The 14,866-nt window shown below is 39.9% G+C and overlaps 1 protein-coding gene and 2 long non-coding RNA genes across 11 annotated transcripts in view; 1 reads left to right on the forward strand and 2 right to left on the reverse strand.

Moving 5' to 3' along the window:
* Nucleotides 1-14,866, reverse strand: part of LOC309635021 — a 517,380-nt gene that overhangs the window by 285,795 nt on the left and 216,719 nt on the right. The window lies entirely within an intron of this gene.
* MAP3K5 (mitogen-activated protein kinase kinase kinase 5) overlaps nucleotides 1-14,866 on the forward strand; it is a 223,648-nt gene that overhangs the window by 159,858 nt on the left and 48,924 nt on the right. For all 9 annotated transcript variants that reach the window (XR_014248547.1, XR_014248548.1, XR_014248549.1 and 6 more), the window contains one exon: nucleotides 12,315-12,448. Coding sequence is in view for 5 of the 9 variants with exons in the window: in XM_082405615.1 (XP_082261741.1) it covers nucleotides 12,315-12,448 (134 nt within the window). In the remaining 4 variants the exon portion in view is untranslated. The remainder of the gene's footprint in view (nucleotides 1-12,314; nucleotides 12,449-14,866) is intronic.
* Nucleotides 608-12,308, reverse strand: LOC309635024. The gene is made up of 2 exons (XR_014248586.1): nucleotides 6,560-12,308; nucleotides 608-6,211 (listed from the first exon to the last, which is right to left on the reverse strand). It is a non-coding gene; the product is annotated as an uncharacterized lncRNA (long non-coding RNA).

A 14,866-nucleotide genomic window follows, 5' to 3' on the forward strand; every position in this document is an offset into this window, starting at 1 on the left:
TGGGTTTACAAAAGTAATAACAGTGATAGCTATCCTTTATTTCATACCCTTCTTTGAAAAACTAAATCCATCTTACAAAAAATACACATAGCACAGAGAGGCTATGGTAGGCATGTTAGACAAGCTTGGTCTTCATAATTGATTGAATCAACAGTTCAGAGACTCTGCTTTAGAAACTCATTTAACCCTATGCATTGCATAACACGGCTTTAATTGCCTTAGAATTTGTGGTGAATCTGGCCAGCTGATTTTCCTAAGACTCAGTCTCCTATAATGTAAAAGGGGTAGGTAGATCACTTTTCAGAGAGCTGTCAAGAAGATCCAGGGTCAAGATCTCCTGATCTGTGTGCAGTGGTACTAAATGGGGTGGATTTTGTAAGATACCCTTCCTGATCAGACAGTTCTCCTGCAAACGCTGAGAACACTCACCAGCCAAATATGGAGGAAAGTGCTCAGGTTTCTTCCTAGGAATATCCAGAGAGTTTTAGTAGGTCTACTGACCTCACAAAAACCAGCTCATACCATAGGGCTCTCTGATTCATCAAGGTGCTCCTAACTCACACTTCTCAAGAAAGCACAGGTATACTATTCTTTAAAAAAAAAAAAAAAAAAAATTATTTATTTATTTTTATTTGGTTGTGTCAGGTCTTAGTTGCGGCTTGCGGGCTCCTTAGTTGTGGCATGTGAACTGTCAGTTACAGCATGCATGTGGGATCTAGTTCCCTGACCAGGGATCGAACCCGGGCCCCCTGCACTGGGAGCGCAGAGACTTAACCACTGCACCACCAGGGAAGTCCCACTATCCTTTTAATTTTAGAAAAACACTCGTGTACTTCTGTGCTTTGCATTCTATCAGAATAATTTAAAGTCTATAACATAGAATGGCTTCTGCAGTATTCCCAGTGGACTGTATAGTCTACACAGTGAATTCAAGAGTACTTGTTTTAAGTATTGAAGTAATATTTTGGCTTAGTTTGCCATTTTGCCACAACTAGTGACATTGGTGACGTTGTAGTCTTGGGTGTTCTGTTAGCATAACATTAATGAATGGATACGGTGATGTGCTGGGCTGTGAAGATGATGACATCCATCTTGGCTCTCCCTCTCACGGAATGTCCCTTCATAGCCAGAACACCTATACAATATGAGTTATTAAATAACCTTAACTCACATTTTTACATAACTTATGATAACTCCATTATACCCTTGATCACATTTCTTAGCTATTTCAACATTCTCAACTAACATTATTTTTTCAGTATTCTAAATATTTGATTAAAATGAGTTCCTTAATTTCATTACCACAAACTGAACTCAAACTTCAGCCCATGAATGACATCCTCCTCTTCCCATTCTTTATAGTATAAACAAGAAGGATTACTTTGGAGATTTGTATGCAGAATAATTATTTTCTGATCTTTACCTTCATTTGAGATAGAATTAAAATTGTTTCAATACATGTGTCAATTATTCCTGAAGCCTTTGGGTACCTTGGCCCAAAACAAAATTAAAATGTTGGAAAGGTCAGATGCTTTTAAAAAGTTTTTAACTTCACTTGGGGTGGCATCAGCATTTGACAAACATTAACTATTAATGTGCTTCCATAAACCACAAATTTGAAGCTAAACTTAGACTTCCTGGTGTTTGAAAAACTTCTTATTTGAAGCCCAAGTTTTACTTTTCTTTCTGATTTTAAAAACTGAGGTTTCTTTGAAGCATTATAGTTGTGGGAGGGATTCAGCCTCCTTCGGGTCATGGTCAGACCCCTCCTCCAACTGATCATATCTGACTCTGCTCTAGTAAGATCCTTGTGCTGGGGTCAGTGGTCTGGGGTTCTGGCTCTAACTTTGCCAGTAGCCAGTTTTATAACTTTGGACAAAATTCTTACTCCTGCTGGGTTAAGATGATATCATTCCTTAAATGAGAGTTGAACAAGAAGATCTTAAATGTCCTTTCCTAGCTCACATTTTTTATACTTTTCAAGGTTAGTATAAACTGTACCAGGTCTTTTAAATATAGCTCAATACCACTTTCAGAGGACTTTTCTGTTTTTAAACAGAAAGAGAAACAACTTCTTTTGATTCAAGGCCATGTTTTTTGATTCAAGGCTGTCTTTTGAAATGGAAGGGTTATGAACCCATATCTTAAATAGTTTAATGTATTAATAAATTTATATTGAAATCATTGAACAATTGATTACAGTTAACTATAAGAGTTCTAACACTTATCCGCTGTGGTCCCTGTTTTTGTTCTCCCAGCCTTTCATAGCTTCACTAAGAACAAGGGCATCTACACTGTTACCCAAGCCAGACACCTCAGAGCAACTTCTGCTCCAGCCTCCCCCCCAGCATTTCCTCCAGTCCCTTCACCCCATTCTATCACTACCCCATCTCAGGTCCTCAACATCTCTCATGCGGCCTGATATCTCTCCTGCCATCAGTACACTGTCCTTGCCATCACTGGAGAGATCTCTCAGGCAGATTTAATCTGGTGACTCCCCTAATTAAAAAATTTTGTTTTGTTTTTTTTCTTAATTTTTTAAATTGGAGTACAGTTAATTTACTATGTTGTGTTAGTTTCTGCTGTACAGTAAGGTGAGTCAGTTATACATACACATATAGCCACTCTTTTTTAGGTTCTATTCCCATATGGATCATTACAGAGTACTGAATAGAGTTCCCTGTGCTATTCAATAGATCCTTATTAGTTATCTATTCTATATATAGTAGTGTGTATATGTCAATCCCAATCTCCCAATTTATCCCTCCTCCCCCCACCGCCCCGTTCCCCCTGGTAACCACACGTTTGTTTTCTACATCTGTGACTCTATTTCTGTTTTGTAAATAAGTTCATTTGTACCATTTTTTTAGATTCCACACATAAGCAATATTATATGATATTTGTCTTTCTCTCTCTGACATACTTCACTCAGTATGACGATCTCTAGGTCCATCCATGTCGCTGCAAATGGTATTAAAAAAAATTTAAAAATTAAAATGAAAAAGCTTTGTTGCTACTCTTTGTGGAAGATTTCCGCACCATAGAACGCTCTTACCTCCCTGGCTGTAACTTAGCTTTCCTTTGCACTCTGCGGTCCAGCAACGCCCGACTCCTTTGCATTATTCAGACAGCCAGGCTGTTCCTGCCTCTGGGCTTGACATGCAGGTGCCCAACTCCACATGCTTTTTCTGCTTTGTCCTACTTGGTGACTGCTTCCTAATTTTTTGAGATCCAGCTCAAGGGTCATTTTTACTTTGAATCATATTCAACACCCCTTCTCACTTTTCCCTGCTCTTACAGCATTTTTGCCCACTCCTCTGCCCTAGCTCTTCTCATTGCCTTTGTAATTCAATAGCCTGCACCAGACTGTTTACATCCCAAGGCTGGACTGTGGTTCTCTTTCCCTTTTCACCACAGTCTTGCGGGGTGTCAGGTATCCAAGCAGAAGTTCATTCAGAAGGCTTAGAAGGGTTTGAAGCTGGGGAGTGACAAAACCAGAGTTGTTTAAACCGTATCTCAAACTGCGGGGAGGGGGATATGGATTGCAGGGGGGCAGAGTAAATGCTGGGAAATGAGCTTGAAGATTGTTTAATCAATGTTAAGTCCATAATTGAGCTGAATACCATAATCAAGCCACTCTCAACCCATTCTCTTCATCTCTCTCTCTCTCTCTCTCTCTCTTTTAGTTCCTTGAAAAAACCATAAACTACTGAGGTTCTTAGGTTTTCAGTACAGAATATGTTGTCTTCCTTCTCATGCCTCTCCCAAACATACATATATTCTCCCTCCCTTTTCCCCTCCTCCTCCTTTTTCTTTAATGCATTTGTAATATTTACCTCACTGTTTTATCAAAATGGGCATATGATTGACACAAGCCTCAGGTAATCATAGCAGCTGGCCCTGTGAACCTGTTTATATGTAGTTTCCAGGGTGCATAGAGAGGAAGTTGCCCCCTTGTGGGATGGGTTAGGGACAAGCAAGATAAAAGGAATGTTTTCCTTTCACTCAAAGATCTGCCGGATGATGAAATACCTTACCGTTTCTTCTTCTGTTGATTTGTCTCACAGACATTAACAGTGAATGATGGTTTAGAATTCATTTAAATCAATTCAGAGTCATCCAGTAGCACACTGTTTTGTTTTTCTTTGGCATTCTATTTCTATTTTTGTACAGATCTCAAGTTGAACATCCACAGTTACTGCACTGCCTGAGAAAAGCTATCACTTCCGGTGTTGTATGATAAGAATATCAGTTTGTTACTCATTCATTTATTCTGTTGCGAGAAAAAAAACTTTTTCCTCTACCACCTCAGGTTCAGTGATTGGGAGCCTGCAAATTAACTGATGAAAGACAGATTACAGAAGAAAAGACAAAGTTTATTTCTGTATGAGGGAACACGCAAAGAAGTGATTCCTGAACAACTAGAGTTAAGAGTTTATTTATCTTAATAAGAAAAGTTCTTAATAGGACTTCAAGGGAAAGCAACATGGTGGGAAACTAATGAGAAACAAGTGGAAGGTACTGAAAGTTTTGAAAAGGTTTGGTTTAGTAATTTCTTATCCAGGTATAAGTGGTCCTAAACCTCCTGGAGAGGGGATTATGGCAGCTGTATTTTCAAGAGGCTTTGCTTACGTCAGCAAAAGAAGTTTAGATAAGGTTTTTTCTGCAGCTGCTATTTATTCAGATGTTTTCAGCTTAAAATAATCTTGGTACCACATTAGTGGGTCCAAGTGGATTCTATCAATTCACTCAACAAATGTTTATTGGACGCCTGTGGAAGGCACTCTCTAGGTGCTGGGGATCCAGCAGAGAACAAAATACAGAAAATCCCTGTCTTCACTGAGCTTACAGTATAACGGAAGACTGATAATAAATAAGTGAAATACATGCTATATTTGATAATGATCAGTATAAAGGAGGAAAATTAAGCAGGGAAGGATTTAGGAAGTTACAGTGAAACAGGGTGTATAATTTTAGACAAGGAAGCCAGGGAAGGCTCCTTGAGAAGGGAAGGTCTGAGTAAAGATCTGAGGGAGGAGAGAGCTATGAGATTAGATATTTGTACCTACAGCGTTTTTCCTATTCTATTAATGCTATTAGTAACATTCATGTTTTCATTAATTATGAAATGAATTAATGTAGTTATTAATGTTTTCAGCATTTACATATTACTAAGGCAATACAGACTGAAAATTAGCAAAGCTATCATTTGGCTCTTTGAGGTGACTACTCAGCTAAGGTAATCAAGTGCCGGGGGAAGTGCATATGGCTTTTTAGAAGGTGGCTGTTTTACCCTGGACGGTGCAAGGACTAAGTGAGTCACCACTTTGTTGTTTGGCCTTGTCAGGACTGTCTTCCTACACTCATTCTCCTCCCAGTGCCAGTTTAGGCAGTTGTGGGCAGGCAGCAAGAGAGGGCTGATTCTAGAAGCGTTCTTATCACTGCTTCAGAATGCAGTGGTCTCCCTCAGCAACAGCCTGACTTGCTAACCCTTTGCCGTAGAAATAGAATGCGAGCTATATAAGCGGTGTAATTTTATTTTTATTTTTTAAAATACTGAATTCCCCCTGTCCCCACCTGCCTGTTTCTACGTACTTGTCATTTAACACACCCTGCCTTCCCTTGGCTTTTGGCCAATGCTCTGTTCTACTTTTTCTGGCCATCACATAGGTAATTCTGTCTTCTTGTAGATCAGGGCAGTTTTCTCAAGCCTGCTTTTTCAATTTATATCTCTATATTGTAAGAATAGGAAAAAGGGGTTAAAAAAGAAGGAGAAACCAAGCGGCAACTACCCCATTGGAACGGTTTTCAGTTTTATTGAAAGCCCTTTTGATTTTTACTATGACCGCTTCATTTAACAGGAGTCAACTTCTATACTTAATATTGTTTTTTTAAAAAAGAATAGTCTGTTGATGCTTTACATTCCTTAGGGAAACTAAAACTTGAGCAGTTTCATCAAGGCTTATATATTCTTCTCTACGTTAAGTAAGTATCCCTGGGGCAAAGCTCCTTTCAATCAAAAATAAATGGATAGCAACATTAAATGTTTTGTTTTGGCACCTGGTTTTTAAAAAGGTTCTCATCAATTTTTTTATAGCCTGATTGATTAATTAAGCAAATAATCACTGAGCCTCTACTACAAGCCAGATATGGCTAAGACTAGGGACAGAGAAATTAAAGTCCTGGTTCTCAAAGAGCTCAGAGTACAGGGCTTCCCTGGTGGCACAGTGGTTGAGAATCTGCCTGCCAATGCAGGGGACACGGGTTCGAGCCCCGGTCTGGGAAGATCCCACATGCCGCAGAGCAGCTGGGCCCGTGAGCCACAATTACTGAGCCTGCGCGTCTGGAGCCTGTGCTCCGCAACAAGAGAGGCCGCGATAGTGAGAGGCCCGCGCACCGCGATGAAGAGTGGCCCCCGCTTGCCACAACTAGAGAAAGCCCTCGCACAGAAACGAAGACCCAACACGGCCATAAATTAATTAATTAATTTAAAAAAAAAGTGGGACTCCTGATATTCATCCCACTTAAAAAAAAAAAAAAAAGAGCTCAGAGTACAGACTGGAATGCAGATTTGGGTGAGAGAAGAGTGAAAAAAGTGTGAGCGAGTGAGAGCAGAAGGCCTTGGAAGCATATCAGACCAGAATCTAACCCAGCTTTTGAGGGTCAGGTGGACAGTTCAAGAAAGCTTCCTTGTTTTGAAGGCAGAACTACCTAGGTAGAAAGCGCATATGTGTAAAGGCACAAAGATCTGTGGAACCTCCCTGGGAATTTTGGGGGGACACTGATGAGATAGAAGGTTAGACACAGAGGCAGCAATAAGGTCCTGAAGGGCATTGATGCCAGGCTAAGGAGTTTGGATTTCATCCAGAAAGTCATGAGGAACCAATAAAGCAGAGGCAGTGGTATGAACATGGAAAGCTCACTTTGGAACTTTGAACTTTGGAAAGTTCACTGTCCACTTAATGGAGAATGAATTAGGGAACAGGGCAACAAGAGAGGAGAAGACAGGGAGGCCAGTTAAGAGTCTGTAGAATTAGTACAGAAGCAAGGAAGGCCTGAAATGAGGCAAGAGCAGTGAGGATTAACCTGGTGGCATTTGCAATCAGTTTGATGTGGGGAGTAAGGAGAAGGGAAGAATGGAGTCTAAGATGGCCAAGAGATGTCTACTGTATGCTTGAATAAGCGAATGGGTGTTCAGTGGGTATTGACAATGTGCTGGAACATTTTTACAGTACTGGTGTTTGGAAACAGAACTAAGAGCTAAGATGCAGCTCTCATGCTGTAAAAGGATTTTCCTTCACCATTGGCAGTAGAAAGAACAGAAGACTTGGAACCTGTTGAGCTGGTTTAAACCACTGCTCTGACATATTTTCAGTGGAAGATACTTTTTTTTTTTTTTTTAAATGTAGGATTTCCTCTCTTTTTTTTTTTTAACATCTTTATTGGAGTGTAATTGCTTTACAATGGTGTGTTAGTTTCTGCTTTATAACAAAGTGAATCAGTTATACATATACATGTGTTCCCATATCTCTTCTCTCTTGCGTCTCCCTCCCTCCCACCCTCCGGAAGATACTTTTGATCATTTGTAAATTGGAGCTAATCATAGACCTTCCCTACTATGACAAAGCCTTATTATGACCATCAAATGAGGTAGGTTATTGAAAGCTGTTTTTTTTTCTTTTAATTATAGTGCATTATAATAATGTAAGGTGGTGGTAATACTAGGTTCAGTGTACAGGTTTCCGTCCCTTTGATAGGCCACACTGGCAAAGATGAGCTACTTTGGTGATGGTCCCTGTCCTGCCTCCTGCCGGCCTGGGTCCTGGCTGGTAGATTTCCAGCATGTATGGTACAGTATGGTGGAAGTCCGGGCTGCAGGAGTTGGATGTAGAGACTTGGACTCCTTCAAGTGGAATTTTTGGACTATGTTTACTGCCTCTTTGCTGGAGTTTTATCTTCTAGTGTGGGGAAATTGCTAAATGATCCCTGTTTCCTAGTCTCTCATCCTGTAAACATATCTAGTTTTCTCCTCTGGTCTAAGACAGCCTTCAGCCATATATTAGGTAGCTAGGAGTATTCTCTATTGTACATTGGGTACAGTGTTGCCACTGGGAAAGTAGACACCTCTCTTCCAGAGCTTGGCCTCTCCCCTCTGCCAAAGAAGGGTCTACAACAGGGAGACCAGTGCTCACCCGGTCCTGGCATGTGGGCATAGCTTTCCCCAAAAGAATACAACCCAATTGCCTTCTGTCAAGGCTTGGAAACCTATTGGAAACAAATAAACAAGCTGGTAACAATATGCCCCCATATTCCTCATCCTCTGTGACAGTGGTTTCTCAAGTTGAGAATGTATACCCCAGAGAGTTCACCGAGTAATCTGATTACCTACCTTTGTAGGTAATTTGTCCTTTTTATCTCTCCTTCCTTTTATGATCTTCTCTTTGCCTTTCATATTTTGTAGTTTCCCCTATATCATATCTGAGTGTGAATTTATTTTTATTTTTCCTATTTAGGGCTCAACTTCTGGAGGTTAGGTTTGAGTCTGTCTCAAATCTGTCTGGCCTTTTTTAGAGTGTCTTATCCTTTTCTCATGTTTTGGATTTCTTATTTTATATCTTTATGTTAAATGTACTTATTTTAGAGTTTCAGTTTCTGTTACTTTGTGAAATTTTAGGGATTGATATTTGTCAAATCAGCCAACACTCACTGATGGTGAATTGTTTCGTTATATATTTTAAAATTTTGGATTGTGAGCTCAATTTCAGTGGTGCATTATCAGTGAGAATCCTGCATAGCCTGTATTAAGGGAGTTTTCCTTTTAAATGTTTTGCTTTGTTTCTGTTGTCACTCCAGGGATTTCCCAGGCTCAAGACCAATTACGGGTATTAATTATAAGTGTAAACGTGAACTTCAGACAGCATGAGGATCAGCCAGTGGTTGGAAGTATTCAGAGAAGACTTGTTTTTGTCAACTCAGAGCTTAGTCTAAGACAGACAAGCTTTCTTTTTCTTTCTCAGTGCAGTGGGCTGACTTTTTTCTAATCTACCATCTCACCATGTTATAGTCCTCAAGGACCCTGGTTTTATGTGTTCCAGCTCTTCACCTTGCATAGGCACAAGGCTTCATTTCCTGTCCCCAACGAGCATTAAGACCAAAGTCTCAGATAAGGAGTTGGTAAACTGTAGCCCAAAGACCAAATCCAGCCCCCCCACTTCTCTTGGTAAATAAAGTCTTATTGGAACAAAACCATGCCCATTTGATTGGGCTATTTACAGTGGCAGAGTTGAGTCACTCCCACAGAGATCGTATGGCTCACAGATCTGAAAATATTCAATATCTGGCCGTTTACAGAAAGTGTTTGCCAACCTCTGCCCTAGATTAATAAGTCTGAAAGCCCTTCCCTCATCCCCACCTCTTTGGCTGCAGGGACATCATTTCTTGTGATTATCCCTTTAGTGTTCCTTTTCCTCTTAATCTCTAGCTCCTTGAAGTCTTCTTTATGCTTTTATAAGCCTGGCTAGGCATTAAAAGTATTTTATTTTATCTAGGTATTTTGGACAGGAACATTTCCTTTTTAGGTGATAATTTTTTTTTAAATTTTATTTATTTATTTATTTATTTATTGGCTGCGTTGGGTCTTCATTGCTGCGTGCGGGCTTTCTCTAGTTGCGGTGAGCAGGGACTACTCTTCATTATGGTGTGGAGCACAGGCTCTAGGCGCACGGGCTTCAGTAGTTGTGGCATGCGGGCTCTGTAGTTGTGGCTCATGGGCTCTAGAGCGCAGGCTCAGTAGTTGTGGCGCACGGACTAAGTTGCTCCACGGCATGTGGGATCTTCCCGGACCAGGGATCGAACCCGTGTCCCCTGCATTGGCAGGCAGATTCTTAACCACTGCGCCACCAGGAAAGTCCAACATTTTCATGTATCTAGCCTACTGTATTGCCAAAACCAGAAACTCTTCTTCTACTGTCTTTGGATAGTAATATATTCTTCTTTTTTGTATTTTCTTGACTGACCACTTAACTTGATCATTTAAAATTTTTCTTTTCTAATGCAATTCTTTTTTTTTTTAACATCTTTATTGGAGTATAATTGTTTTACAATGATGTGTTAGTTTCTGCATTATAACAAAGTGAATCAGCTATATGTATATATATATCCCCATACCTCCTCCCTCTTGCATCTCCCTCCCACCCTCCCTATCCCACCCCTCTAGGTGGACACAAAGCACCAAGCTGATCTCCCTGTGCTATGCGGCTGTTTCCCACTAGCTATCTATTTTAGATTTGGTAGTGTATATATGTCCATGCCACTCTCTCACTTTGTCCCAGCTTACCCTTCCCCCTCCTCGTGTCCTCAAGTGCGTTCCCTATGTCTACGTCTTTATTCCTATCCTGCCCCTAGGTTCTTCAGAACCATTTTTTTTTAAGATTCCATATATATGTGTTAGCATACAGTGTTTGTTTTTCTCTTTCTGACTTACTTCACTCTGTTTGACAGTCTCTAGGTCCATCCACCTCACTACAAGTAACTCAATTTTGTTTCTTTTTATGGCTGAATAATATTCCATTGTATATATGTGCCACATCTTCTTTATCCATTCAGGTTGCTTTATCCATTTAGGTTGCTTTATCTATTTAGGTTGCTTCCATGCCCTGGCTATTGTAAATACAGCTGCAATGAACATTGTGGTACATGACTCTTTTTGAATTATGGTTTTCTCAGCATATGTGCCCAGTAGTGGGATTGCTGGGTTGTATGGTAGTTCTGTTTTTAGGTTTTTAATGGAACCTCCATACTGTTCTCCATCGTGGCTGTATCTAATGCAATTCTTTAAAGCCATGAAATTTTTCATCTCCTTGTCATTCTTTTCAACTATTTTGTAATCCCCATGATCTTTTACTTTTTAATCCCTTGATAATTTTAAACTGTAATAGTTTTTAAACATAGTTTTTGGCTGTCTTATTTTTAATATCTTGTAGTCAAAGATCATGGTTTTTATGATAGCTATTCTTTGAAATTTGTCGAAATTTTCTTTGTGGATTAATATGTGACTAATTATTCTATATTTTTCATATGTGTACAAAAGGAATTTATATCTGGATACAGGGTTCTCTCTGTGTTTGTTATACCATACTTGTTATTTGTGCCATTAGGGTCTCTATTTTGAATATGTCTGCTAGATATATTGGTTTCTAAAAGAGTTCTATTAAAACCTATTGTGGTTTATATTTGTCTATTTTTCTCTGTAATTTTGTCAGCTCTGTATATTTTAAGGCTATGTTGTTAGTGACTGTCAAAATCCATGATCATTATCCTCTTTTGGATTATTTTTTTGTGTTAAAGTTAACTTTGCAGGTTTATGAATGTTAGAAATCAGGTTTTTTTTTTTTAATGGCTAACTCAAACCCTTCAATGAGTTGAACCTAGCTATGTGCTGCCAGTTTTATACGCTAGCAAAATGTAGACAAAAGAAGGAGCTTGTGCTTATGGTCTCTCCTGCTGGTTTGTAGTTTTACATTGGGTTTCTACAGACACTTGGCTTGATCATTTGATGACCCTGAATCCTGTAGTTTAAGTTCACAACAAAAGATGTGCCTTTCCGGGTGACACCTTCAGGTCTGAGAAGGTCCCTACCAAATGTCGCTACACCCCTTTCATTTGATCCATTTTCCGTATTCAACTGACACGCTTGACACTTTGGGGTTTAGGGCTGTAAATATTTCCTTTTTACATCAAAACTGAAAATTTTCCTTCATTTTTTATTTTTAAAATGTTTTTTAATCTTGGGGAATTGGGAATCGGGGCTGAAGTACAAATAATCCTTACTTTATTATTGTCAACCAGTAGGACCTCAAAATTTTCCTCTTAAGCAAAGCCTTTCAGTGGTTTTATTCTCCTGGCAGAGAGTGAAATACTTTCATAGTACCAAAAGCTGAAAAACAAAAGAAAGGTTAATGAGATGTGATAGCTATTGATAGACACGGATGCTAATCATACTCATCTCCAGAATCAATGAAAACCAGGATTCAGTGGGTAAAAAAAATCCAAGTGGGCTTTTGGAGAAGCACCTTTATGGATTTAAATACATAGTCCCCCCTTTATTCATAACAGTTGTGAAAATATGAACACACTATGCTCTGTGTTGAGTCTGTTTTTTGGTTCTTGAAGCTGTTGCTTTGAACTTCGTCTTATTCTTTCCCTTGTAAAAGCCATTTGATAAAATAAGGAAAAATGCTCTTGGAAAAAGTTGATGTTTAAAATGTGGACGGCAACTAATTTTCAATCTTCTCTCCCCCTTTTTCCTTTTGTAGTATGACTATGAATATGACGAAAATGGTGACAGAGTCGTTTTAGGAAAAGGCACTTATGGGATAGTTTATGCAGGTCGAGATCTGAGCAACCAAGTCAGAATCGCCATTAAGGAAATCCCAGAGAGAGATAGCAGGTACAGTAATTGTGACTAATGAAAGCTGTTTTCTAAGGTATTTCGGTTGTTAATAGCATTTTAAAAAATATTTTGGTAATATTCTAATTAACGAAACTCTGTCTGAAAACTCCATGGCTTTAATTAGCCCCCTCTGAGGTTTAGCTGCTGCATCATTCAGTGATTCAAGCACAACACTTTGGTGGGGAAGGATGGCATCTCTGAGGTAACAAGGACAGGACTTTCAAAGAGAAGAGAAGAGAATAGTCCTGTGTGTGTTGGGCTCAGGTTATATTGGATCATGGTTGGTTTATTATCTGGATAGATGGGGAATAAGCACCAGCAGAAATGGTTTGAACCAGAGGTTCCAATTTCTGGTCAGACATGTAATGACGTTGGAAGTCAGCAATCCATCCTAAACATCAAGTGGAAAGCTAGACAAACTGAGAAATCAACAACTCTACTTTTTCCGAGCCATTGGAAAAGCGACGTCACAGGACAAACCACCACCCCCCACATTGGAGACACAGTTGTAGGGCAGAAGCCCTATCAGATCCTCACAAAGAATGTCAGAGAAGGTCCCCTTCCCCAGGCTTCCGGCAGAGGTAGAGGGGAAATAACCATTTGGAAATACACCTGTTCTTAACGAGGCCTGCCCTCAAGAGAAACTATTCTACCAAAGCCTAAACTCTGTGTCCTCAGAGCCTAACTAACCTAGGGGAAGAGACGTGCCCAACCCCAGGCCACTCTAGCCATCCTATTCCACCGAAGCGGGGACTGAGAAACATTTGTGAAGTTCACAGCCCAGCAGTGCAGGCTCACTAAAAGACAGAGACTAATTCACAAAACCATAGAACAATGCTTCCCCTCACCCCACGCCTCACCACCATACCACTAAAGATCTATTTAGCAGAGTTCTTTTTACCTAATACATCATGTCCAGCTTTCCACAGCTTCTTTTGTTTGTTTGTTTTGGTTTTTTTTTACAAAGCATACTAAAAGGCAACAAATACAGTTTGAAGACACAGAGCAAGCATTAGAACCAGATTCAGATATGACAGGGATGTTGGAATTATCAGACTGGCAAATTTAAAACAACTGTGATTAATATGCTAAGGGCTCTACTGAAAAAAGTAGAAAACATTCAAGAACAGATGTCAATGTAAGTGGAGAGATAGAAATGCTAAGAAAGAATGAAAAAGAAATGCTAGAGGTGAAAAACACTGTAACAGAAATGAGTTGTTCTATCGACATCTCAGAAATGAGATGTCGATAGAAACATTCAAAACTGATAAGCAAAGAGAGAAAAAGACTGAAAAAATTGAACAGAACATCCAAGAACTGTGGGATGACTACAAAAGGTGTGACATACCTAAAGGGAATACCAGAAAGAAAAGAGAAGGAGAAGAAATATTTGAGGAAATGGTTTGAACCACACATAATGGGGCCTTGAGGAAAATGGAATGGTTTTTAGGAACAAGAAAGTTGTGCAGGGAGCAGAACAGCTGTGGTGGCAGGGTTATCTGTTGCTCTCTGCTCCAGTGCTCTGTCCTACCATTTGTTTCTCCAAACAACAATTCTCTCTTCTCTCAATCTCATGATTTCTGCTGCCTCATAGCTTTTCTTATGGCTTCTCTTTGTAAGGTAGCTGCTCCTACAATCAATTATTTACATTTTCTACATGTTGTGGATTCAGACTCTGAAAGAGAGAGAATTGGATTGAGTCTCTTGTTACAATATTTCTTATTCGGCCAAACTTCAATGCTGGGCTACATCATGGACTTATTTTGGCTTCCCCTCAAGTTCACGGTATTTGGCCACCATGGTACAGTCACATGATCGGCTTTCTTCAGAAAGGACACTCCTGTGTTTACCCAACCTCTCCACTTGTAAATCTAAAAGGCACCTCGAGGTTCACATGGCCCAAGCTGAACCGTGGATTTTTTACCCTCAAATGTACTTGACCTGCAGGATTCCCTGTCTCAGTTAATCTCACCCCACCCATCCAGGTGTTGAGGCTACTAGAATTCATTTGGATTCCTCTCTGTCTTGGTTTACATTACTCCATCATAAGTTCTACTGTTGTCTCAACCTCTAATGTTTTCTGAATTTTTCCACTCTTTCCCATCACCAGTCTAAGCCTTCGGGTTTCCCACCCAGACTCCTTACTGCAACTGATTCATAACTAGTCTCTGCATTTGAGGTAGGAGATAGATGGGCCCCTGGGCTGGACAGCTGGTGTTTGTCAAGTGGAGTAAAATTGAAGCCTTGTTTTCCCTAGACACTCCAAGGACAAAATTGGTGGCTGGAGCTGAACTCTGCTGAGGTAAAGAGATAAGATGACCACTCCTAAGGTCAAGGAAAACTTCCCTGTCTGCACATGCACAGGAAGCCTCCTTGGGGGTCAAAAAGGGAGGGGGCACCACCCCATAATAAGTG

The sequence above is a fragment of the Balaenoptera borealis genome (assembly GCF_965194805.1).
Source record: "Balaenoptera borealis genome assembly, chromosome: 9".
NCBI lineage: Eukaryota > Metazoa > Chordata > Mammalia > Artiodactyla > Balaenopteridae > Balaenoptera > Balaenoptera borealis.